Source organism: Macaca mulatta, chromosome 1 (assembly GCF_049350105.2).
Source record: "Macaca mulatta isolate MMU2019108-1 chromosome 1, T2T-MMU8v2.0, whole genome shotgun sequence".
Classification (NCBI taxonomy): domain Eukaryota; kingdom Metazoa; phylum Chordata; class Mammalia; order Primates; family Cercopithecidae; genus Macaca; species Macaca mulatta.
The window spans coordinates 16048286-16072994 of record NC_133406.1 but is presented as its reverse complement, the minus strand read 5'-3'; the positions used below and the strand labels follow the sequence as shown (position 1 = coordinate 16072994).

Genomic DNA, 24709 nt, shown 5'->3' with positions numbered 1-24709 from the left:
GGGATAAGCAATGAGCAGAATAACAGTTGAAGAAGCACCTCACGAACCTCCCCAGAGAAACGGGATGGAGGAGCGCCCAGGGTACTCTTGCCTTCTTGCCTGCGCTGCCATTTCCTTCCAGCCTGGGTTTCTAGCTCTTTTTGTGGAATGCTTTCTGTGTTTCCTATTTCTGGATGCCTAAGGAGTGGCCAGTCATACTCCTGGCTGACCACTGCCAGGCACTGTGGTTTTCCTCACTGAACTCAAGGAGTCACCCTCCGTGGGGAGGCCACACTCAGCTCCAGGCCTGCCGTTTAGCCTTTGGGGCTTGGCTGTAAAGTTGCCCAAGAGGATTACAGGAGCTGCCAGCCAAGTTTAATTTGGCCACCTCAGAGAACTGCAGCAAGGCCCTGCCAGCTTCCCATTAGACAAACAACTGCATTTAAATTAAATACAGTTTGCACCTCTAGGGAGTACTGGCCTGAAAATAATAGCATTCTGTCTCTGATTATAGAGTACACTTACTTTTATTAATTGCTGATTCTTAGTTTACCAAAAATATATATATATATATATAAAAGCATTACCATTTACTTTCCAAGGGGTAAGAGATTCTCTACAATACCTTCCCCCAACCCTCTCCTCAAATTTCCAAATCCTAAATACTATGAAGAAATTTGTGTGACTGTTTAAAATTGAGTATTTCCTTCTAACTATTGTCTTTTGAAAACGGATGGTTCACCAGGCCAGTGATACTCTGTGGACTGCATTTTGGGACCTCTACCCCAGCAAGGATACAGGCTCCTCGGGGTCTTCAAGATGGGAAAAGTTGTCTCGGAATTTACCCAAATGTCGTTCTCACCATAAAAGATATACTTGTAGAAATGAGAAGCTTCAATACAACTCAAAACACTGGACACAGCAATAACTATAAACATTTTAATTTCAAAAACAAAGGTGTGTGCGAGTGTTGTGTGACACAGTAAGGGTTGCGGGGCTTGGAGAACAAGCACGCGTCCCTGGGAAGCCCGCAGGGTGCTGGCAGCCCACAAATCGCTTAGACTACAGTGAGGGGCATTGTGTGACGCCGAGGGGGCTTTCCATGCACCGAATGGACTCAGTTTCTAAAACTCACATCCTAATGTATCCTGGCTCTTCACAGAATACTGGAGACATGACTGCATGCACGATCACGGTTCTTGTTGTGAAGCTGCCACCATGTTACGCTTAACAGCTGCATAAATATTATAAAGAAATAGGGTTTTCCTGACACTTAGATTTAATCTTAATGCATCTAACCGGCTGATGGTATCAGACGTGCTGCTGTTCATTTATTTTTCATGGTAACAGTAACATATAAAGTGCCAATGATGTAACATGCAGTTGTCTTATTTTCATCAGGGCATTTGTTTCATGGCTCTGTTTAGTTGTTTTAAAATAGTAAATGGCTTTTGTTTGCGATTTCAGATTCTGGAACATGTGTGGTGCTGTCCGTGGTGCGCCGTTCTGGGCGGTGCTGTGCCTGGCGGGGAAGGTGTGCTGTGGCTTCTTTGTTGTTTGTTTGTTTCCCCATCATGTGAGGTTTTTTTTTGTTGTTGTTTGTTTGTTTGTTTTTTTCAAAAACCTGAGATAAGTTCTGTGTTCTGGAACAGCTCTCCTTTTCCACAGGAGGAGCCCCTCATGGATCGCAGTATTGGTTGGTTGTGATTTGGGGAGCACGAAGGAGAGCAATGCAGGTGGGAGCAGTGGGGACCCGGCCTCCCCGCCCGGTCGCATGCCCGTCACTGCTCGTCCGACACACTTTGCTGCGAGGCCGTGTCGTCCAGGCCCATGTCCTCCTGGCTTGCTCTCCTGCAGACAACCCCGAGAGTCTCCGCCACAGCCTCAGCCGGACGTCGGTCACGAAGCTGCCCCTGCTCGGTGGCATCGGTGGGCTCACATGGCTCGGAGAGGTGCTTCCAAAGAGAAGAGAGAAGCAGTGAACAGCTCAGCAAATGTGCACTACCCACTTGTAACTGGCCTCACCCCACCCGTGCTGTGGGAGCTAAAGGCTAGTGCTGCCATATCCTTGAGGTCAGGTTCTAAAGTCAGGTCAAATGATGGAGGGCCAGCACGGTGGCCTCTGAGGACAGGACGAGCAACATCTGAGACGCAGGGCCTCTGCGCGTGGGCCTCTGGATGACTGCACTGGAAAGAGCGGCCCTGGGGGGAAAGGGCATTTGTGCGCCTGGCTTTCCAGCTGTGGTTCGTGTCACTCCCTGCACACTTAGCCTGTCATGCATGCTGAGTTCTAGCAGGCTTGACCCCAGGAGAACACGGAGGCCATTCTATTCTGGGGGCATGTGGTCTCAAGACAATTGTCTGTTTTGGAGAGCCGGAAGGAGAATTTGACGGAATCGCAGAACTACACCCACAGACTGACTTTAACACAGATTGGGGCAGGGAGAAGGGTGATACTTTGTGCATTTTTATTGAGGAAGTAAAGAAAAGGGAGGGGAAATGTATTCTTTTAGTTATCTAACTAAGGTCAAACTCCTGAAGTAACCAGCTCTTTCCTCTTCGCCAGGACAGCCTGGGGGTTCCAGGAGAGCCCATAAATCTCCCCCTCCGTGAAAGATGGCACCCACGGCTGCAATCCTGTGGCTCCTTGTGGGGCGGCTGGCCCAGCCTCGGCTTCCCCTGGCAGGAAGGTACTTGCCTGGAGAGCCGTTTCCCATGAAGGAGAGGGAGGGCGACACTAGGAATGTTCAGGTGCGGCCCCCTCCCTCCACCTGCAAATAACCTCACCCAGAACCAGAGGCCAAGCCGCGGTGTGGCTCCTTCTCTCCACCTGCAAATAACCTCACCCAGAACCAGAGGCCAAGCTGCTGCAACTCTGGTGCTTGATGGAAAGCATGAGCCATGGTCAGGAAAACCTGAACACTCAAAAGGAGTGGGGCAACTCTCCAAATATGACCCATTTTTGCCTTGACACCATCGATTTTTCTGTCTACCAGGTTACGAAGGAGAACTGCCAGGTATTTACTTTTTTCTCACTGATGAAGCTCAAGTATTCATTTCATCTCAGCTGGCTCAGGATTCTAGACAAGCAAGAGCTTATTTGGGTGAAGTCCTTAAAATGCTCCTTGTCTAGTATTTAAATACCTAAAAGCAGTGGGCTGTCTCAGCAGCTTTAAAGTTAAATCTATTGGCTGAGAAGCAATGATACTCTAACTCCATTGGATAAGAAGCAATGATACTCTAACTCCATTGGAGAAGAAGCAGTGATGCTCTAACTCCATTGGAGAAGAAGCAATGATACTCTAACTCCATTGGAGAAGAAGCAGTGATACTCTAACTCCATTGGATAAGAAGCAATGATACTCTAACTCCATTGGAGAAGAAGCAATGATACTCTAACTCCATTGGAGAAGAAGCAATGATGCTCTAACTCCAGCATTGACAGGTGCCCTTTCCTCTCCCTCAGGCCAGAACCATGTGAGAAGAGTCCCACTGTGTGAATGGGTGGAGGGCATTCTCCCTCATGCCCCAGTGTAGGGTAGATGGCCACAGTTCTGCAGAACCCCTGTGTCCGGTGACTCCTTTCAGTGTCTGCCTGGGCATTATCATTTACAGGACATGTGCTCTGTATCTTGTCTGCTTCCAAGAGTAGCTAAGCCACTTCGTGTCTAATCACTGTCCTTTGTCACTCTGGGAACCCCACAGAGGAGGGGAGGGGGTTCTGCAGGCAGAAAGGTGGGAATGCAAGGCAGGTACCATGCTCAGGCCAGGAGCCCATGCCACCACCCCAGCCCGTCCTGGTGAGCCCTGTCCAGCCCCTTACCCGAGTGGCCTGGCTGGCAGCCCTGGCCGAGGGGCCCATCACGATGTTGACGCTGCTGGATGACTGGGTGTCACTGGTATTGCCCCCCTCCGCAGCAGAGAGTCCGGAAATGACGAGCGCGCTGGAAAAGCTCCTCTTGCCAAAGAGGAAGCTCAGGGTGGAGCTGGTGGAAGAGCCCAGGCTGGACCTGATGAGTGCCTCGGCCCGCTCGCGGACGCTCAGGTGGCCCGTGGTGGTGACAGGCGGGGGCTGCGAGTGCAGGGACGTGGCTGAGGTGTGCAAGGAGAGCCGGCTTTCCGAGAGCCTCTGGGCCAGCTCATGCACTGAGGTGGACGTCTGCAGGAATGTTTGGCGGCTCTCTAAGATGGGGCCAGATGAGCTCAGCATGGGCGGCCTTTGGCTTAGTGCCGAGTGTGCCTGCACAGACTGGCTCCTGCCTTTCCTCCTGCCTTTAAAAGAAAGCAGAACACAGAGTTGTAGCGGGTGGTCATGAACATCGATACATGTGTGGGGAAGCAGGTGGCCTGCTCTGCCTGGGCCCAATGACCCCGCCTCAGTGCACCACCTGCAAGGCTGGGACAAGAGCTGGAAGCCTGACCACTGCCTCACCCACTCCCTCCCACCAAGTCCAGGTCCTGAGAACTGAAGGGCCAACTGAAGGGCACCCAAGGGTGGGGGCTGGGGTTGGGGTTGGGGGTACAGTGTGAGAAGCTGCAGCCAGGGTGACAGATCTGCCCAGTTTGCCAGGACATTCCTGGTTCTAGCACTGAAAAGTCCCACATCCCTGGAAGCTGCTCGGTTCAGGCAAACCAGGACGACGCCAGGAGCAGAACTTGGGCTCATAAAGTAAACCCAAATGTGATCCTGGCTCAGGACCTTGGTTCCTATGCTCATCTGATCGGCAGCGATAAAGGAAAACATGCAGGGTTCTGTCATTTTTATTTGCCATGGAAAAGAAGAAAGGGGAGGAGAGCTGAAAGCCCATGCCGTGGCCTCCTTTCCAGAACAGCTTTCCTTACAGGCTCGCACACTACTGGCCAGGCCGGGCCTTGGTCCCATGCTCTTCTCACCCACCCCTTTGCCCACCGCCTCGCCCCTCAGGGGCCCTGCCACCCCAGCCTTTGCTGAGACTTGTCTAGACAAGGCCATTTTTGACAAAAGGGACTGGACTGCCCCCAAAGATGTGGTTGTGTCCAAGCTTCTGGAAGCAGGATAACGTCATGGGGTCTTCTGTGCATGATGGGCCTGTGTAGCCTGTGGTTCAGCTTTGCAGTCTAAGCAGTCTGAGGAAACGGGTGCTGGCTAGAACACCGGGTTGCTTAACTTGAGCATCCATGATCACCAGGGGCTAACTGCAAAGTATCATTTTGATGGGAGCAGCTAGTGACGCCACAGTTCTATGAATGGCCTCATGGGCATGTCTCCTGCAGCTGCTACAGTTAGGCATTAAATCAAGACAAACAGAGGGGGCGGAGGCATGACTATCAGAAAGGACATCCTATGCATTGCCTTGTACCTTACCCCAAATGCCCATTATTCATTGTGCATCTGGTGATTCTGAAGCGGGTGTGGCTGCCCCTAGGAGAACCCAAGAACTGACACGTCACGTGAGAGGCAATTCCTTAGGGATACACGTTACGAAGGGGATTCCAGGGATCCTTCCAGCCCCGCCCCACCCCACCGTGGCCTAGGCTGAAGGGGCCTTTCTGCCTCATGTTGACCACAGTGCCAGTTTGGATGCTATGATGGTCGAGTGCCCATTTGCAGGGGGCACTGGTGCTCCCATCTCACTTTCTCCTGCCCGTGTGGTGACGGTGTGGAGTGCTCACCCCACAGTGCTGTGGGCTTCCACGTGACGGGGTTGCCCTCCCCGGGATGAGTGTGCTCAGCCCCTAGCATGGGGCCCACCCGCCTCTGCCGCAGGAGGGATGCATCCAGGCCAGCCTGAAAGGTCCCGGCTGAGTAGTTGAGTATGTTCCTCTTACAGAGAAAAAGGAGAGGAGGAAAGGGATCCTGATGAATCAGAATGAAAAACAAGGGGGGCGATTTGTTAGTTTATTCAGCGTCTGGCAGGGCTGGACGTCTGTTTGCGATTTCTACTGTAAAGCTGATCACTGTCCAAAAATACTCCACATTCATCCACAAGTCAATGATTGTGATGCTCAAAAGAAGACCACCCACACTTGGTGGGGAACTTCCCAGAGAATTCCAGGAACAAGGGGACAAATAACCCACTGTGTGTCAAAGGGCAGTGGCCTGCTGTAGTCTGTGCAAGACAAGGACTCCCCCACCACCTGATTTCATTGCTTCAGATTTTCTCATTGCTCTTTTTTTTTTTCAAAATTAATTTTGCAAATGGAGCAGCACTAAGGAAGCAAACCATGCTAAATGCATTTGTGCTACTCAGGATCATTATTTTACAATTTAACTTATTTTGCAAATTACTGTATTACCAAGTTATGAATGTTTCTAGGGAAACCTTTTTAGAACCTGTATGGAAATACCTCATATGTAAATCGCCCTCCTTGGTTTATTATCGTGGCACTTAATTCCTTTGTCTTTGATGTTATCTGGAAAGTGGTGGTGTTGCTCCTTAGTGATATGAGAACACAGCCTCCCTCTCCAATCTGGGATTCAGATTAGTTACGAATTCCTAACTGCTCACCAGTAAGTAGGTCACCAGCCTCCACTGCTAGGCCAACTCCCCTTCCAGCTGTGACATATACTTTTTACCCCAGCAAGCCGATTGCAGGTTGTCGGGCCCTAGATGAGGCTGGCATAGTGAGCGCCTGGCGGCTGGGTGCAAAGTGCTGTGTGCACCAGCAGTAGCCGATGCACAGTGTGGCCGGCCTGGGGAGAGGAGTTCTGCTCGTGGGGTCTCAGGCAGGAGGGACCCCAGTCCGCTCAGCCTCTAGCAAGGGCTCGGGATTGGGATACCTGGCCAGAACTGAGGCAGGGACCAACGAAGGCTGGGGGCAGCTGGGTCCCCAGTTATGCGAGTTGAGTCTTGGTGACTTGGTGAGTAAAATAAGACCCTTGTTAGAATTTGGTTCAAATTCGCCCTTCAAAACTGCTCACTCGTTGCTACTTGGCTAAGTGTCTCTGTCATGCCCTTTCCAGAGAGGCAGGTCCTCCCGTCTGAGAGGCCCCCGACCACTTCTCGAATGGCACTCAGCACACTGTGTTGTCACTGTCTGATGCGCGGTCCTCTCCACTATATGCCCTTCCTGTAGCAAAGGAGCCCTGTATCACCACTATGAGCTCAGCACCCAGCACACTAACATGTAAGTAAAGGATACACGGGACAAACCTGCAAAACAGACCAGATGCCAAAACCCTGATTAGAAATCCAGTGGGTCTCAGAAAGTTTGGGGTGGGTACAGTGTTTCTTAAACTTGGCCATTAGAAGCATTTCAAAAAATCAGTATCTTGACTAGAGGCTGAGACCCAAGGGGCTGCCACTGCAGACTGGAGGGCAAGCTAAAGGTTAGGAAAATAGGAAGGTGATTCCTCCATTGTTCCAGGGTCAAGTACAAAGATCCGGGATCAGGAATGTCCTCCCCATAGCTGGAGACTGGCCTCTAACCCCCCTGCACTGGCCAAGCAGGTCTCTGGCTGGAGACTGGCCTCTAACCCCCCTGCACTGGCCAAGCAGGTCTCCGGCTTCCTTTCTGGGAGCTGTGTGTCTCAACTCGGACGGGCATGGTTGTTTTACTTAACTGGGAGGAGGGTGAGAAGGAGGCCAGAGACTGAAATCAAATCCAGTTATGTTCACATCCCTGAAGGGAATGATGGCCTGCTGGGAATGGCAGGCAGGTGGTTTCTGCGAAGTGTCCCGGGCAGGGCCAGGCAGAGCCACCCCTCCCACTGTGGTAGCCTCCTTCTTGGGCTTGCTCTCCTTGGAACCCCAGGGGCTACCTGCACATTGGGTGTCAGGTGCAGTGTCTTGAGATGAATGAAAGCTTTGCGCTCCCGGTCCCAGTCAGGGCTACAGACCCACATGCGCACACCATCTGCATCCATGAAGGAGGAGGTCAGAATCAGGGGCGTGGCCAGGTGCAGGAGGTAAGAGCCTGTGGGTGCAACTTCTCTCTTACTGACACCACGGGCATCTTCTAGCATCGGCTGTGTATCGAGTGCCGAGGGTGCCATGGTGTGGGTGTGGGAGCCCTCAGGAAGTCCACACCTACTCGTACTCTCCTTTTCCAAGGCCAAGGGCTCCAACATGAGGCCCAGGAGTGTATGTGTTGGGGGAGCTGCTAACTGCTGAGACAAGACAATGGCTCCTGACCTTCTGCCGCCCATGGGGAGGGAGCAAGTATAGTGAACCACAGTGGAAGGTGGCCCGTGCCCCACTGTGGCTGTAACCACAGTGGGAGTAGAAAGAAGGTGACGTTTAATTTTTCTAGGGGACAAGAAGGAGAGATGTCCATGTCTTGAGTGTGGGGTCGGCAAGTTATCCCTTTCCTGTGCCTATTTTGGGCGGCTCTGGATTTCTTCCAGGAGACCAGCTGTGCCCATGGTGTCTCAGAATTCCCTGCTGCCTGGAGGCTTCCTGGGGGCCCCGGATGCTGGTTTGAAGCAAACATGCACATACCTTCCAGCCTCCTGAATTCGAGTTTGGCCTCCAGCCCTGTTCCCACTGGCATCCCCAGAGTGGGCATTTTGCTGATGTCGCCGGCCGGCCTCGGGCCCCGTCATGAGCTTTAAAGGAGTTGCCCCAGGCAGCCCCACTGAAGGCAGCTGCCATAGCGGAGGCTGAGTGCAGAGATGCTCGGGCAGCTGAGGCAGGGCTGTCCCCTGATATCCTCCCCACTGGGCCTCATGCCCCGCACCTTCCTGTAGCTCACTGGGCCCCCTCGGGGACTCCAGTCCAAATGGTCTGGACAGGCGTCTGCCCTCAGTGCCTGAGTTCCTCATAGGGACCGCTTGAGGATCTCAGCTGCATCTGAAGGTAGCCTGGCTGCTCTCGGGCTGGGGAAGTACCTGAAGGGGACCATGGGTGCAGTCCTCCCCTCAGCCTATCAGCTGTCTTTAAGGCCCCTCTTTTCAGAGCCCTATCACCAAGTGTCACCAGGAGCCTTCAGTCCTGGGTCTCCTGGAGAGCCTTCTGGACAGCTGAGTCACATCCTGGAGGGATTCTGGCAGGGGGATTGGGGCACCAAGGACATGATGGTACATTTCAGGAGAAACAACAAGATTGGCAGCTCTTGGCTCCGCTGCTCTTGGCTGTGATAGAACCTGGCTACAGCTGCAAGTCTGAGACCCGAGGGCCTTACACCCTGGCCCTCTAGGGAAGCTGTAGTGTAAGTGGCTGAGGCCAGGAGGGGTAACCATCCACTCATTCATTCAACCTTTGTCTGCTGAGCCCAGACCATGCTTACTACCCAGCTCAGCACCTCAGAGGTTTCCCTTGGTGGCCCCTGCAGCCATCTGTGTCCCCACAGGGCCAGGAAGCTGTGGAGCGGGAGCATGTCAACCAGCTCCCACCCACTCCTGCTTGGCCATGTGCTGGGTTCCCAGGACTCCAGAATTCGCTGCCCCAAACTGGGGCCTGCACAGGCCTCTTCCCCAGGGTCCCCTCCCAGGGCGGACCTTGGGTCTACTTGCAGGCGTGTGCACCCCCAGACGGGCATGCGAATGGGTGGCTCCAGTGTATGCAGGCAGCCCCTCACCTGGCAGGATGTGGGGAGAGCAGGGAGGAGGGTGGCATGGTCTTCACGTGTGCTCCTGTCACAGGCTCTGCAGAAGTTACAGCTGCCCAACTGAGCATCCAGTGTGGGCTGCACTGTCCTAGGTGCCGGGCAGTGAACAGCTCATGGGGAATTCCGACCACAGACGAGGGACATGCATCAGGTACGGATTGGAGGGGAAGAGAAAGTGGGGCAGGGGGACGGCAGTGCTGTATGGAAGGCTGGCCGGGGTCTCTTGGATAAGCTGGGATTTGATGGGAGGCTGCGTGAGTGAATGAAGGAGCTGCAAGCCTGGGAGAGGCACGTTTGACACAGAGGAGGCAGCAGCTGAGGGGGTCCTGAGGAGGAGAATGCTTGACACTGGTGAGGGACAGTAAGAGGCCGTGTGCTGGGGATATGGGCTTGTAGGAGAGGGCTGAGAGAAGGCATCAGAGAGGCAGCAGGTCAGATGGGGGTCTGCAGGGGAGGGGTGCGCATGGGATGTGCTTGGGTGTTCCGGGCTGAATCGTGTTCCCTCCCCAGATTCCTCTGTTGAAGCCTTAACCCCCAGGACCTCAGGGTGGGGCCTTACTTTGATACAGGGTCATTGCAAGTGTAGTTCATTAAGATAAGATCATACTGGAGTAGGATGGGCCCTGAGTCCAAGATGACCAGTGTCCTTATAAAAAAGGGACGTGTGGACACAGACAAGCACACAGGGAGAACACGATGTAAAGACGAAGCCAGAGCTCAGTGGTGCTTCTCCAGGCCAGGGGATGCCAAAGATGCCAAAGAACCACCACAAGCTAGGGAAGGGTCCTGGACCCCACTCCCCTCCAGCCCTCAGGGGGAACCAAGCCTGCCCCACACCTGGATCTCAGACTTGCAGCCTCCAGAACTGGCAGACAGTAGGTTCATGCTGTTTAAGCCACCCGAGCCATGGTACTTTGTTATGGCAGCCTAAGGAGACTCACAAATTCTGAGCTGAAGCCATCATTCAACAGAAGAACAATGTGAACTGATTTAAGTTTAAATAAAATCACTCTGACTTGCTTTGTGGAGATTTAGGATTTTGTGAGTTGCAGAGCTGCATGAAAGACCAGAGAGAAAAAGCAGGAGAGACGATACAGAAGAGGTTTTTCCTTCTTTTAAGTAGGAAAGGGGTGGCACGCCTTGTTCAATCTCCCCTGTCCCCTTCTAGCTCTCTGACCCTCTGCTGGGGATAAAAGCCTTGGCATAGCTTCCTAGGCTGCGGTGCCTTCTTTCCTCAGCATGTCAGCTCCTTGAGCTGGAAAGGGACTTGAGACAGTCCCTTGCTCTGCCCCTGTCCCTCCCTGACCACAGTGAGAAAGTAAAGGAGCCCCTGCTGGCTGCTTCAGAAAGAACTGGGTGTCAGCTTTGCCTGCTCGTGAGGCCAGAAGGAAGATCACTTATAAGTGGAACCCTTGCCAGCCAGGGGACAGGACAAAGTCATGCTGGGCAGGGACATGCCAGCTGCACAGATGGAAGGCAGGAAGCAAGGGCGGCACACTCAGTGTCCAGTGATGCTTGCTTCCATCAGCTCATTCCCAGGGCTGGGGACAAGGACACTTGAAGCAGCATCCCTGGGGCCAGGACAATGGGATGGTGCAAGGTGGTTGGGATCACAAGTTCTGTGGCCAGCTCGCCTAGGCATGACTTTCAGACTGGCCACTGCCTGGCTGGGTGACACTGGACAGTGACCTAAGTTTTCTAGGCCTCTGGTCTCCACCCAAATTTCATCTTGAATTATAATCCCCATGTTCTGAGGGACAGACCTGCTGGGAAGTGAATGGATCATGGGGGTGGTTTCCCCAGGCCGTTCTCGTGATAGCGGGTGAGTTCTCGTGAGAGCTGATAGTTTTAAAGTGTGGCACTTCCTTGGTCTCACTCTCTTCTGCTGCCATGTAAGACACACCTTGCTTCCCCTTCACCTCCTGCCATGATTGTAAGTTTTCTGAGGCCTCCCCAGCCATGTGGACCTGTGAGTCATTTAAACCTATTTTTATAAATTACCCAGTCTCAGGTTGTATCTTTATAGCAGTGTGAAAATGGACTTTTATGGAGAATTGGTACCAGCACAGTGGGGTATTGCTATAAAGATACCTGAAAATGGGGAAGCAACTTTGGAACTGGGTGATAGCCAGAGATTGGAATAGTTTGGGGGGCTCAGAAGAAGACAGGCAGATGAGTGAAAGTTTGGAACTTCCTAGAGACTTGCTCAGTGGTTATGACCAAAATGTTGATAGCGATATGGACAATGAAGTCCAGGCTGAGGTGGTCTCAGATGGAGATGAGAAACTTTTTGGGAACTAGAACAAAGGTCACTCTTGCTGTGCTTTAGCAAAGACACTGGCGGCATTTTACCCCTGCCCTAGAGATCTGTGGAACTTTGAACTTGAGAGAGATGATTTAGGGTACCTGGTGGAAGAAATGTATAAGCAGCAAAGGATTCATGAGGTGACCTGACTTATTCTGAAAGCTTTCAGTCATATTTGTTCATGAAGAGATGGTTTGGAAGTAGAACTTATGTTTAAAAAGGAAGCAGAATATAAAGGTTTGGAAAATTTGCAGCCTGACGATGGAGGAGAAAAGAAAAGCCCATTTTCTGGGGAGGAATTCAAGCCCACTGCAGAATTTTGCATAAGTAACAAGGAGCACAATGTTAATAGCCAAGACAATGGGGAAAATGTCTCCAGGGCATTTCAGAGATCTTCACAGAAGCCCCTCCTATCACAAGCCTGGAGGCCTAGGAGGGAAAAATGGTTTCATGGGTTGGGCCACGGACACCACCATTCTGTGCAGCCTCTGGATTTGGTGCCCTGCATCCCAACCACTCCAACTCCAACATGGCTAAAAGGGGCCAAGGTACAGCTTGGGTCATTGCTTCAGAGGGTGCAAACTCCAAGCCTTTGCTGCTTTCATGTGGTGTTGGGCCTGAGGGTGTGCAGAAGACAAGAGTGGAACTTTGGGAACCTCTGCTTAGATTTCAGAGGAGGTATAGAAATGCTGGGCATCCAGGCAAAAGTCTGCTGCAGGGGCGGAGCTCTCATGGAGAACCTCTGCTAGGGCAGTGTGGAAGGGAAATATGTGGTTGGAGCCCCCAGAGTCCCACTGGGTTACTGCCTAGTGGAGCTGTGAGAAGAGGGCCACCATCCTCCAGATCCCAGAAAGGTAGATACACCAACAGCTTGCACCGTGCACCTGGAAAAGCTGCAAACACTCAACCCCAGCCCATGAAAGCAGCTGCGGGGATGGTACCCATGCAGAACTGCCCAAGGCATTGGAAGCCCACCTCTTGCGCCAGTGTGACCTGGATGTGAGACATGGCATTGAAGGAGATTTTGGAGCTTTAAGATTTAATGACTGCCCAGCTGGGTTTTGGACTTGCATGGGGCCTGTGGCCCCTTTGTTTTGGCCAATTCCTTCCATTTGGAAGGGGAACATTTACCCAATGCTTGTTCCCCCATTGTATCTTTGAAGTAACTAACTTGTTTTTGATTTTACAGGCTCATAGGTGGAAGGGACTTGTCTTGTCTCAGATGAGATTTTGGATTTGGACTTTTGAGTTAATGTTGGAATGAGTTAAGACTTTGGGGGATGGTTGGGAAGGCATGATTGGTTTTGAAATGTGAAAGGGCATGAGATTTAGGAGGGACTAGAGACAGAATAATATGGTTTAGCTCTGTATCCCCACCCAAAAAAAATCCCCATGTGTCGAGGGAGGGACCTGGTGGGAGGTGACTGAATCATGGGGGTGGTTTCCCCCAGGCTGTTTTTATCATAGTGAGTGAGTTCTCATGAGAGCTGGTGGTTTTAAAGTGTGGCACTTCCTCACTCTTGCTCTCTCCTGCCACCATGTAAGATGTGCTTACGTTGCTTCCCCTTCGCCTTCCACCATAATTGTAAGTTTCTTGAGGTCTCCCCAGCCATGTAGAACTGTGAGTCAATTAAACCTCCGTCCTTTGTAAATTACCCAGTCTCAGGTAGTATCTTTATAGCAGTGTGAAAACAGACTAATACACTCAGTTTCTTTATCTGTAAGATGAGGAGGGTGAAACCGCCTGCATCTCTAAGAGCCGTGGTGAAGATCCAGTGAATTTGCACATGAAAGTACTCAGGATGGTGTTGGTAGAGTAGCACCTGAGAACTGTTACTGTTACCAAATTTTATATCCTGCAGCAAAGATGCCGTGAATAGCCGTGGGAGCAAAGAAAGAGCAGAGTGGCAGCAAGGCGGGTGAGTTCAAAGCAGCTGATGCTTGGCCCAGGGTTTCATAAATCTCCCCAACCCTCCATCCCCCTAGCAGGACAACAACGGGTCTCAGAGCCTGGGACAAAGTCAGGCTGCAGGTGTGGCCAAGGCATGTGGGGTGTGGGGTATTTTGCCAGGCACGCACCTTTACTTGTAAAATGTAGAAAGTCAGCGGTGGCCTTGGCAGGAGCAGTTTTAAGAAGCATTCATGAGAAATTTAATAGCTGGTCTGGGCTTTAGTAGATCCTGCTCCAGAGTAAGCATGTCATTTAAATATGTGGAGGTAGATGCCCAAAAAATACAAAGCAGCTGCAAGAGTTGGAAGCAGTAACCTCTGGGAATTAGGAATGTTCCTGGGGTGTGAAGTGGGGAAACCCATGATTTTTGTTTTAATCCAGGCAGTCCTGTTTCAGTTTTAAACTATGCTGATTGTATAGTTTGATTATTAAATTTTAAGTTAAAAATCCAATTTTAAAAAAAAGATCTTGCTCTGACATCTTCCACAAACGGGAAGCTGTGATTGCTCTTGTAAATGTGAGGAATGCTCACTGCCTATGGTGTTTGGACTGCAGGGAGTGGAAGGAACACCAGCTCTTCCAGGCAAGGCCAGTTGCAGGCACTGTTTTACTAGGAAGAAAGAAAAGAAGGTGTTTGCAATTTTTTTTTTCCCTGCCCAGGCTGGAGCGCTGTGGCGTGATCTCGGCTCACTGCGACCTCCGCCTCCTGGGTTCAAGGGATTCTCCTGCCTCAGCCTCCAAAGTAGCTGGGATTACAAGCACCCACCACCACACCCGGCTAAATGTTTTTTGTATTTTTAGTAGAGACGGGGTTTCACCATGTTGGCCAGGCTGGTCTGGAACTCCTGACCTCAAGTGATCCTCCCACCTCAGCCTCCCAAAGTGCTGGGATTATAGGCGTGCACCACAGCACCCAGCCTCCAATTTCTTTTCTGCCAAGCCTCAAGAAACCAGGTCTGAAGCACTTCTGGAACCCCCACCTCTGACTCCTGTCTCGGACCCTGCCCACCCCGTAGCCAGACCCCCCTGACTCTAGACTTTCTCTGGTCCACACAAGTCACCTCGAAGTACTGGCAAATGACAGATGCTTAGGCATTTCACCGTTTGGAAGCTACTCTGCATTTTCCCATCTGGAAAGTCACTCCCGTGATCCTGAAACACATTTTTCATGCGATAAGAAATGTTAACTAAACAATGAGATACTGGAGGCCTGGGAGCTGCACGGGAGGCCTCCAGCAGGCGTCCTGCAGGGCCTCAGAGTAAACAGCATGGGGTGGGTGGGGCAGGGGGAGATCTTTTTTCCTTTCTTTTGAGCAGCTGATACTACCTATTTTGTCTATTTACCTATCTATCTACCTACCTACCTTTCTTTCTGTCCTCTATCAATCAGTCCCTATCTACCTATCTAGCATCTGTGAAAGGAAAATAAAATCTCCCCAAACTCATATGCCAAAGGAAAAAGTCAAGCCTGGGAACTGAGACACGCAAAACTGCCTCCCTTCTAATTTGCTTGCAGAGAAATTCCTTGTGGGCCCCAAGATCTTTACTCTAAAACAGTTCTGTTAAATTTCACCCTGAAAATGTAAATGAACAGCTTATCTTTACAAATGTGGGACAAAGAAAGGACTAGGAGTCCTCCATCTGCTCACCTGAGACAAAGGCACTCATGACTCCTTCTTCAACTCTATGTTTACTGTATGTAAAAATGCAGATCTGCAGAGCTGGAGATGAATGTACAATTGACTATTTCTCTACCCACTCTTTTTACATGTAAAATGTGGATTCAGCGAAGGTTGATCAAAAGCCTCAAAGGCGGGTTGCAGTGGTTGCAAAATGCCCCTTTTCCCTACCCCCCGCCCCGCCTTTTTCCCCTATTGCCCATTCTTTCCCCTTTAAATAATGAAGTCCCCAAATCCTCTTTGGAAAAAGTAGCCACAGTTGGGTCTGTCGCTCATGTCCCTTTTCCCTCAGCACATCTTTAACCTTGGCAAAATAAACCTCTAAATTAATTGAAAGCTGTCTCAGATACTTTTTGGTTTACACATCCTCTCTCTCTCTCTCTCTGTCTCTCTCTCTTTTTCTCTCTCATGTCTTGCCCATGTTTGCGTACATCCTACTGTCTCTGTTCAATCCTCTGCCTTGCTCTGGGCACTCCCAGGAGGCAGGGACTGTAACTCCTGGCTCATTTGGTGCAGAGCTGGCAGGAGAAGCATGCACAGAGGCACTTATTAAATGCTCCTGGACAGTGAGGAAGAACTGAGGCCAAAAGGTAAAACCACTAACATGCTTCAGAGGGTAAAGCCAAGGGCCAGCAGGAACCAGGGCAGAGCATTCATCTCTCTCATGTTCCCAGGACACTCATCCTCTGCCAGCCCTCAGGACCTCCTTTTCTAGTCCAGCCACCTCTTCCCCAGCACAGACCACCAGTGGAGTTTTGGAACTTCATCCATCTGGTGGAGCATAACTATTTGGGTGTTAGTTTAAACATGATTTTAAACTTTAGATTCAGCCAAGCTTGGCTGCAGCTACCTCCTAGGTTCCTATCTGTGGGCACCCTTCCTCCCCTCTTTTCTTCTGCTCTGAAATGTCAAGTCTAAGTGGAGGAAGGTGAGAATCAGTGAGAAGCAGGAGAGGGAAGGCAGGAGGCCTGTTTGTGTACCCCACAAACACTTGCAGAAGAGGAAGACACTACATGGGTCAATAGCTACAACACGGCCAGATGCAGAAGGCACACCATCACACGGTCATAGAGTGAGAGATGGAATGGAATGGAGCGACCCCTGGACAGGTGGACAGACAGATGAATGGCTGGCCAAGGTCATGGACAGATAGATAAATGGTAAAAGCTGAATCTAACAGATGGAGAGTTGTTTTTCTGAGCAGAAATTACAAGAGTTTGCAAATTTCCGGCATCTATTGTCCCAATGCAAGAAGGTGCTCTCAGAGGTCAAAACAACATCATAACTCAGGGCATTGCTCACTGGGACCAAATAGGACTTCATCAGTAGTTCGGAGGCCCCCACTGCACCCACCTGTTCTCTGTGTCCCTTCACAGGATGACACCCCGTGCTGAGCACCACCTTTTCTGGGCTGTTCTGTGCTGCTCTCCTGGCTGCCACCACTCGGGGCATTGTTGCCACCTGTCGCCGGGGCCCCTCCTCCGTCCACGTCTTCAATGTTGCCGCCACTCTGCTGGCGGGCATTGCAGTCCTTCCGCATCCTGTGGGAGGGAGAAATCCTTTGAGGATTCTCACCAACACATTCCTAATCCCCCTAAACGCTCCACCATGGCCTTGCCTAAATCGGGATCGAAGACCATCCTCTCCAGGTGAGCAGCCACCTGGCATGCTGGTGGGAAGAGGGGCTGTTGTTCGCAAACCTCGGCATCTGGTCAATGAACAGACTGCACCAGGATGAATGGGCTTCAGTCTCAACCTTCCATAGGAACCCTTAGTGCCGAGGCTCGATGGGGAGCTCTGCATCTTCCGGCAAAACTTCTTAGAATTCATCCCAACTGATTACTATGTCCAGGTAAGAAGACTTATTGGATGAGAACTGTGTGCTGGAATGTTCTTCCAGTTCTTGCTAACAGATGTGGAACGGTTACTGCTAAAGACTCATGACCTTGGCAGCTCTGCAAGAACTCAAGCAGATTCTCAGCCTGTGCAAATGTGGGGGAAAGAGATTCTCATCTGTATGAGATTTCCCATGGATTCATAATCTGAGACTGCTTGCTGAAACAAATGATCTGTTCAATGCCACTTGGGGGTAGCAGTTTTAATCATATGAGAAAATGGTGGCTGACACTGAAATCTGAACCAGGAGTACAGAGCTCCCTGCATCCCCCATGCCTTCCCCCAACATCTGGATAGAGGCATTTGTTGTAAAAACTTACCTTACCCACTTGGTCCAGAACCAGGTCCTAATTCTGTCCAAAGTGATGGGTCCACCCCAGACGTTCTTCAGCTGCTTGTGGGTCCCTAGGTAGGATGTGGTTAGTGGGGAGACATACATGGGGTACCCCAGGGGCTGATCGCAGGAGGAGTTAATCAAGTTCCGCAGGACCTGCTTATTGTTCTGGATGCTGCCGCGCTCTGGATTGCGGTTGCGAAGAAATATGAGCTCCTGCTGCTGTCCAGCCCAAAGTCCTCGGACGCATTCTTTGTTAACCTGCCGGTCAGAGAGGGAATGGGAAGAAAGGCAGATGGCCTGTGTTTTCCAGTCTATTGGTTTCTTTTCTTTTCTTTTTTTTTTAGATGGAGTTTCACTCTTGTTGCCCAGGCTGGAGTGCAATGGCACAATCTTGGCTCACCGCAACCTCCGCCTCCTGGATTCAAGCAATTCTCCTGCCTCAGCCTCCTGAGTAGATGGGCTTACAGGCATGCACCAACACACCTGGCTAATTTTGTATTTTTTAGTAGAGACAGGGTTTCTCCATGTTGGTCAGGATGGTCTCGAACTCCTGACCTCAGGTGATCCACCCGCCTTGGCCAATCTATTGGTTTTTAACTACAATGAGAGAGCAGGACTCTGGGACTGAATATCGGTGACTACAAAAGTTTGGTGTAAAGCTCTTTTCACAGTCAAGCCAGAAGAGCTGTCCTGCAAGACGGATATGATGCCATCTTCATGGGGAAACTGAGAGAGAATGCAAAGAAAGTAGTTTTTGTTTTCACTTAGTGATTTGAAGCTATATGAAAAGAAGAGCCATTGGGAATAAGGCTTATTGGAGCCAGGAACGGGTTATGAGAGACAGGTGTGGGTTCTAGAGAATTAAAAAGTCTCTACAAATAAGCTATATCCTGACTCTCACCTACATGTGTGTCTACTGGGTCTTCTTGGCAAAGTCTGTGCCTGTGTGCTGGCTCTGAGGTGGAGGGTGATCCTGCCAGGGGAACGCAGCACCCAGCCCGATGCCATGCCCTGCCCCACTTGCCGGCCAGTGCTCCTTCCAGAACATTCCTCTGAACAGAGGATGCTGGCACAGGGACTCCTGTGTCAGTGGCCCCCTGTCCACCACCATTCTATTTCTTCTTAGATAGAGAGATGTGAGCCAACGGGGGACCCAGAAAGCGTGGCTGCCATACCTTGATCACCTTGAAGCTCAGGAAACTTCTGTGGAGCATGATGACCTTGTACTCGTCGGCGCCCTCGTCCACCACGTGCCGCAGGGTGAGCAGCTCTTCCTTATTGGACAGCACTGCGCCCCGCCAGGCTGGGTCACCCTCATGGCAGATGACCACCTTCTTCTCAAAGGACTGGATGGCCTCGTAGAGGACTGCTGGGTCTTCATACTCGTCAGGGCAAGTGAACTGGTCCTGGTGGGAAGAAGTGTGGATGGGGGCTGGGCAAGGATCAGAGGAACTCACCCCCAGGAAGCATGCAGGTGGCAACTGTCCAGTGACCTCCAAAGCTAAGCCCTTTCCTCATCTTCCTCTCTCCTGTTCTTTTTCCAAATCCTGAGCTCGGCACAGAGGACACCTCTTAACTCATTGCACTAACCAATGGAATATGCCTAGAAAAGAGCTTCATGGCTTAGGTTCCTCTGACTTTCGCATATAGTTTTAGATATAGGTTGGGCACTTTTGCTAAGTTATTGTCTCTGCACAATACCTGTCTTTCTCCTAGTGGAGTATCACCACGTCCTAGCTGCTCTTGAGGGCAAATCACCATTGGCTAAAGTCAAGAATATCTGGATGGCTTCAATGCTTAGTTACCTAAGTAATAAACCCACTTACAGAGCTGTGCAGAGAAAGGAGACCATATTTTTCTTTTTTTTTTTTTTTTTTTTTTTTTGAGACGGAGTCTCGCTCTGTAGCCCAGGCTGGAGTGCAGTGGCCGGATCTCAGCTCACTGCAAGCTCCGCCTCCCGGGTTCACGCCATTCTCTGGCCTCAGCCTCCCGAGTAGCTGGGACTACAGGCGCCCGCCACCTCGCCCGGCTAGTTTTTTGTATTTCTTAGTAGAGACGGGGTTTCACCGTGTTATCCAGGATGGTCTCGATCTCCTGACCTCGTGATCCACCCGTCTCGGCCTCCCAAAGTGCTGGGATTACAGGCTTGAGCCACCGCGCCCGGCCGAGACCATATTTTTCAAAGGCCATTTTTTCCCCTAAAGTTTCAGGCTGATCCTCTTTCTTTTTTTTTTCCCAAAAGACAGGGTCTTGCTCTGTCACCCAGGCTGGAGTGCAGTGGTGTAGTCATAGCTCACTGCAGCCTGAAACTCCTGGGCTCAAGCAATCCTTCCACCTTAACCTCCTGAGTAGTTGAGTGATATTTAAAAAAAAAAAAAGGTTTGGCCAGGCACGGTGGCTCACACCTATAATCCCAGCACTTTGGGAGGCCAAGGCGGGCAGATCACCTAAGGTCGGGAGTTCGAGATCAGCCTGACCAACATGGAGAAATCCCATCTCTATTAAAAACACAAAATTAGCTGGGCATGGTGGTGCATGCCTGTAATCCCAGCTACTTGGGAGGCTGAGGCAGGACAATCGCTTGAACCTGGGAGGTGGAGGTTGTGGCAAGCCGAGATCATGCCATTGCACCCCAGCCTGGGCAACAAGAGCAAAACTCCATCTCAAAAATTAAATAAATAAATAAATAAATAGGTTTTTACCTGGTGAAGTTTCAGGGACATCCTGATAGCTGGAGCTACAACTTTATGCAGTAGGTCCATGTCAGCAAATACCCACTCGTCACGTGCTGTTATTCTGAAGTCACCTTTGAAGAGGGCATGGAGGCCATATAGGAAAGAATCCAGGCTGCAAAACAAAGTCCTAACTACTATTAATTCACATGGAACAAATGTTCAGAATCCTGTCATTGTGAGCAAGGTTTGAGTCTCCCGTTTGTCCAAGAATTATCTTAACATTTAGGCTGATATAGAAAGAAAAGGAAGGTAACAGGACTCAACCCAATGCACCAAGTGCCTACCCCTATAGCCCATGTTTGGGCCCTCATAAGTGCTAGTGTCATGGCATGGGCATTGTCTTCAGTCATTTTAGGAGCCACCGAAGTACTTGATTGCTGAATGTGACACTAGGATTTCAGGTCAGAACTGGCCTCACATGTCCACTCAAAGTTATAGTGCTAAAACACAGGTTCTTCTACCCCAATAATCCTCTAGAGACTACCAGCTCCCCAGAGATAATGACGCTAACTGCAGAATAATGCAGGAGCCTTTATTCTTCTTCTTTGCATTTCTGTATATCATTTTGGGGCTATGTTATTGGATTCAACCACAATATGGAGAGAGGAAATAAAACTAAACGAAACGTCAAATGGATCATTTAGGTTCTCAGAGAACATGCATTTCCTAATCCCACCATTTTTTTCAATGATGAGAGGAAGAGGCAAAAGAGTGAAGCTTAAAACAAAAGATTAAGCAACTTCAGCAAAGTCTCAGGATACAAAATCAACGTGCAAATATCACAAGCATTCATATACACCAATAATAGACAAACAGAGAGCCAAATAATGAGTGAACTCCCATTCACAGTTGCTACAAAGGGAATAAAATACCTAGGAATACAACTTACAAGAGATGTGAAGGACCTCATCAAGGAGAACTACAAACCACTGCTTAAGGAAATAAGAGAAGACACAAACAAATGGAAAAACATTCCATGCTCATAGATAGGACAATCAATATCATGAAAATGGCCATACTGCCCAAAGTAATTTATAGATTCAATGCTATCCCCATCAAGCTTCCATTGACTTTCTTCATAGAATTAGAAAAAAATATTTTAATTTCATATGGAACCAGAAAAGAGCCTGTACAGCCAATACAATCCTAAGCAAAAAGAACAAAGCTGGAGGCATCACGCTACCTGACTTCAAACTATACTACAAGGCCACAGTAACCAAAACAGCATGGTACTGGTACAAAAACAGATACATAGACCAATGGAACAGAACAGAGGCCTCAGAAATAATGCCACACATTTACAACCATCTGATCTTTGACAAACCTGACAAAAACAAGCAATGGGGAAAGGACTCCCTATTTAATAAATGGTGTTGTGAAAACTGGCTAGCCATATGCAGAAAACTGAAACTGGACCCCTCCCTTACACCTTATACAAAAATTAACTCAAGATGGATTAAAGACTTAAATGTTAGACCTAAAACCACAAAAACCTTAGAAGAAAACCTAGGCAATACCATTCAGGACACAGGCATGGGCAAAGACTTCATGACTAAAGCACGAAAAGCAATGGCAACAAAAGCCAAAATTGACAAATGGGGTCTAATTAAACTAAAGAGCTTCTGCCCAGCAAAAGAAACTATCATCAGAGTGAACAGGCAACCTACAGAATGGGAGAAAATTTTTGCAATCTATCTATCTGACAAAGGGCTACAATCCAGAATCTACAATGAACTTAAACAAATTTACAAGAAAAAACCCCATCAAAAAGTGGGCAAAGGATATGAAGAGACACTTCTCAAAAGAAGACATTCATGTGGCCAAAAAACATATGAAAAACAGCTCATCATCACTGGTCATCAGAGAAATGCAAATCAAAACCACAATTAGATACCATCTCATGCCAGTTAGAATGGCAATCATTAAAAAGTTAGGAAACAACAGATGCTGGAGAGGATACGGAGAAATAAGGATGCTTTTACACTGTTAGTGGGAGTGTAAATTAGTTCAACCATTGTGGAAGACAGTATGGCGATTCCTCAAGGATCTAGAACCAGAAATACCATTGACCCAGCAATCCCATTACTGGGTATATACCCAAAGGATGATAAATCATTCTACTATAAAGATACATGCACACATATGTTTACTGCAGCACTATTCACAATAGCAAAGACTTGGAACCAACCCAAATACCCATCAATGATAGACTGGATAAAGAAAATGTGGCACATATATACCATGGACTACTATGCAGCCATAAAAACGAATGAGTTCATGTCCTTTGCAGGGACCTAGATAAAGCTGGAAACCATCATTCTCAACAAACTAACACAAGAACAGAAAAGCAAACACTGCATGTTCTCGCTCGTAAGTGGGAGTAGAACAATGAGAACACATGGACCCAGGGAGGGGAACATCACACACCAGGGCCTGTTGGAGGCTGGGGGGCTAGGGGAGGGATAGCATTAGGAGAAATACCTAATGTAGATGACGGGTTGATGGGTGCAGCAAACCACCACGGCATGTGTATACTATGTAACAGACCTGCACGTTCTGCACATGTATCCCAGAACTTAGAGTATAATAATAATAAAAAAAGAATTCAATTCAATTGTTTTTCATATTTGGCCAACACTCAATTATATAAAAATTACAGCTCCACACACTTACATATTTTTTTTAAAAGATGGATCTTTCAAGAGTATTCGGGTGTTCAGGTTCCTAGGATTTTCCTGCCTCGCTTCCATTTCCCACACATCACTCAGAGTTGCCAGGATGAAGAACAGGGGTATCACCCAAGGGAAATCTCTCAGAGCCTGGGGCCTTTAAATTTTGGATGAACCTGGGGAGTAGGTTTGGGAAAGCAACTCATCCTGCATTCCTAGGAGAGGAAGAACAGTTTCTCCTTTTTTTCCTGTGTTTTCTTTCTGTAAGTATTCTCTATGGCAGCCGCCTCTTACAACCCTGGTCTCTCACATCCCCAAGAGGTAGTTACGAGGCAAGTACAAGAAACAGCGTCCCTGACAGGGTCGGCTTGGGACAGGATGAGCAGGGCATGTGTGTGAAGGCAGTCTCTGAGGAAGGCTCCTCCTAAGGATTTAATGAGTTTGCTCACTGAGCAAGGCTTCTGATTCAACACAGCGCATTAGACCTGCACATCAGGGAAATAGTTCCACTGATTGCTATTTTAGCATTTCAATGTGATGTACCACTATCATTAATATCTAGGACTCCCTTGAGAAAGAGGCTGCCAAGGCTTCACGGCTTCAGAGCAGACTGTGGGAAACAGGAACAGCCAGGGGCTGGTCAGGTGGGGTTCGGGGTGCTGTGGCCTAGAGGAGCCTGGAATCTTCCAGAAAAAGATCCAAGAAGCTATCAAAAGCTTCCTGGGGCCGTGAGCTTTAGCAACTGCCTAAGAGGCACCAAGAAGACTATTTTACAACAGCAGAGTCAGGCTGCAGGTAGGCTGATGCCGAGAATGGAGGCTTCTAAACATGAATAATGACCACTACCTGCTCTCAATAGAAAACATTTGGAAATGCTCCCAGAATCAGATAGGACCTACGTGCCAAAATGAGAGAGCTAACTCCTGAAAAATGGGTGGGATTTATTCAGGAAAGGATTCGGAGGGGCATGATACTTGCTCAGAATGGCCTTGCATACGCATAAGAGAAAAAGCTTTCTCCAGATGTAGAGATGGGGATAGTGGAAAAGGAAGATTAACACCCAGACACCCAGCGCAACATCCACAGACAAAAGAGAAGAGCCAGGAATCGCAGGCATCAGCCTAGTGTTTGCCCAGCTGCATGTGCCCAGCAGCCATCAACTGCTCACTCACCAGCAGAAGAAAGGCAGGCTCCACAGGCTGCCTTTCTAAGATGCTTGAGTTCCATCGAAGGCCACCAACAATGGATATTTTCCCTGTCATTTCTATTTTCAGAGAAAATGAGACATTGGGGTGCTTCCTGCTGTTCCATTACTGAAATGATTCTCAATGTAGAAAACAAAGTCTGAGTTAGAATTCCACTAGATTGGGGATATTATCCCCAGCACCTTAGAGATCAAGGCATCCTAAAAGGAAGGTGTTTCATTACCTGGGTTTTTTTCCCCCGAGAGAATGAAGAGGGGGAAGGTGGCGAGCTGTGATAAGCCAAGCGGGGGTGGGCGGCAGCAGAGGTCTGCGGGACACCTGCAGCACATTTCTGTTGGAGCTTCACAGGGCTGTCTTTTCAAAGCTCTATTGAGAAATGACAGGCTCCCACCCTCAGGCCAACAGCTGGAGCTGGGCTTTTATTA

General features: G+C 49.5%; 1 protein-coding gene across 2 annotated transcripts in view; it reads right to left on the bottom strand.

Moving 5' to 3' along the window:
- Window positions 1-904: 904 nt before the first annotated feature.
- PCNX2 (pecanex 2) overlaps window positions 905-24709 on the bottom strand; it is a 309389-nt gene continuing 285584 nt past the window's right edge. Inside the window, exons 29-34 of one of the 2 annotated variants that reach the window (XM_028849636.2) lie at window positions 20378-20537; window positions 18851-19081; window positions 17659-17933; window positions 16796-16983; window positions 3803-4251; window positions 905-1934 (exon numbers count right to left, since the gene is read on the bottom strand). In XM_028849636.2, the coding sequence (XP_028705469.2) occupies window positions 1761-1934; window positions 3803-4251; window positions 16796-16983; window positions 17659-17933; window positions 18851-19081; window positions 20378-20537 (1477 nt within the window). In that variant the 3' untranslated portion in view covers window positions 905-1760. The remainder of the gene's footprint in view (window positions 1935-3802; window positions 4252-16795; window positions 16984-17658; window positions 17934-18850; window positions 19082-20377; window positions 20538-24709) is intronic. The other variant, XM_028849638.2, reaches the window with a different exon arrangement.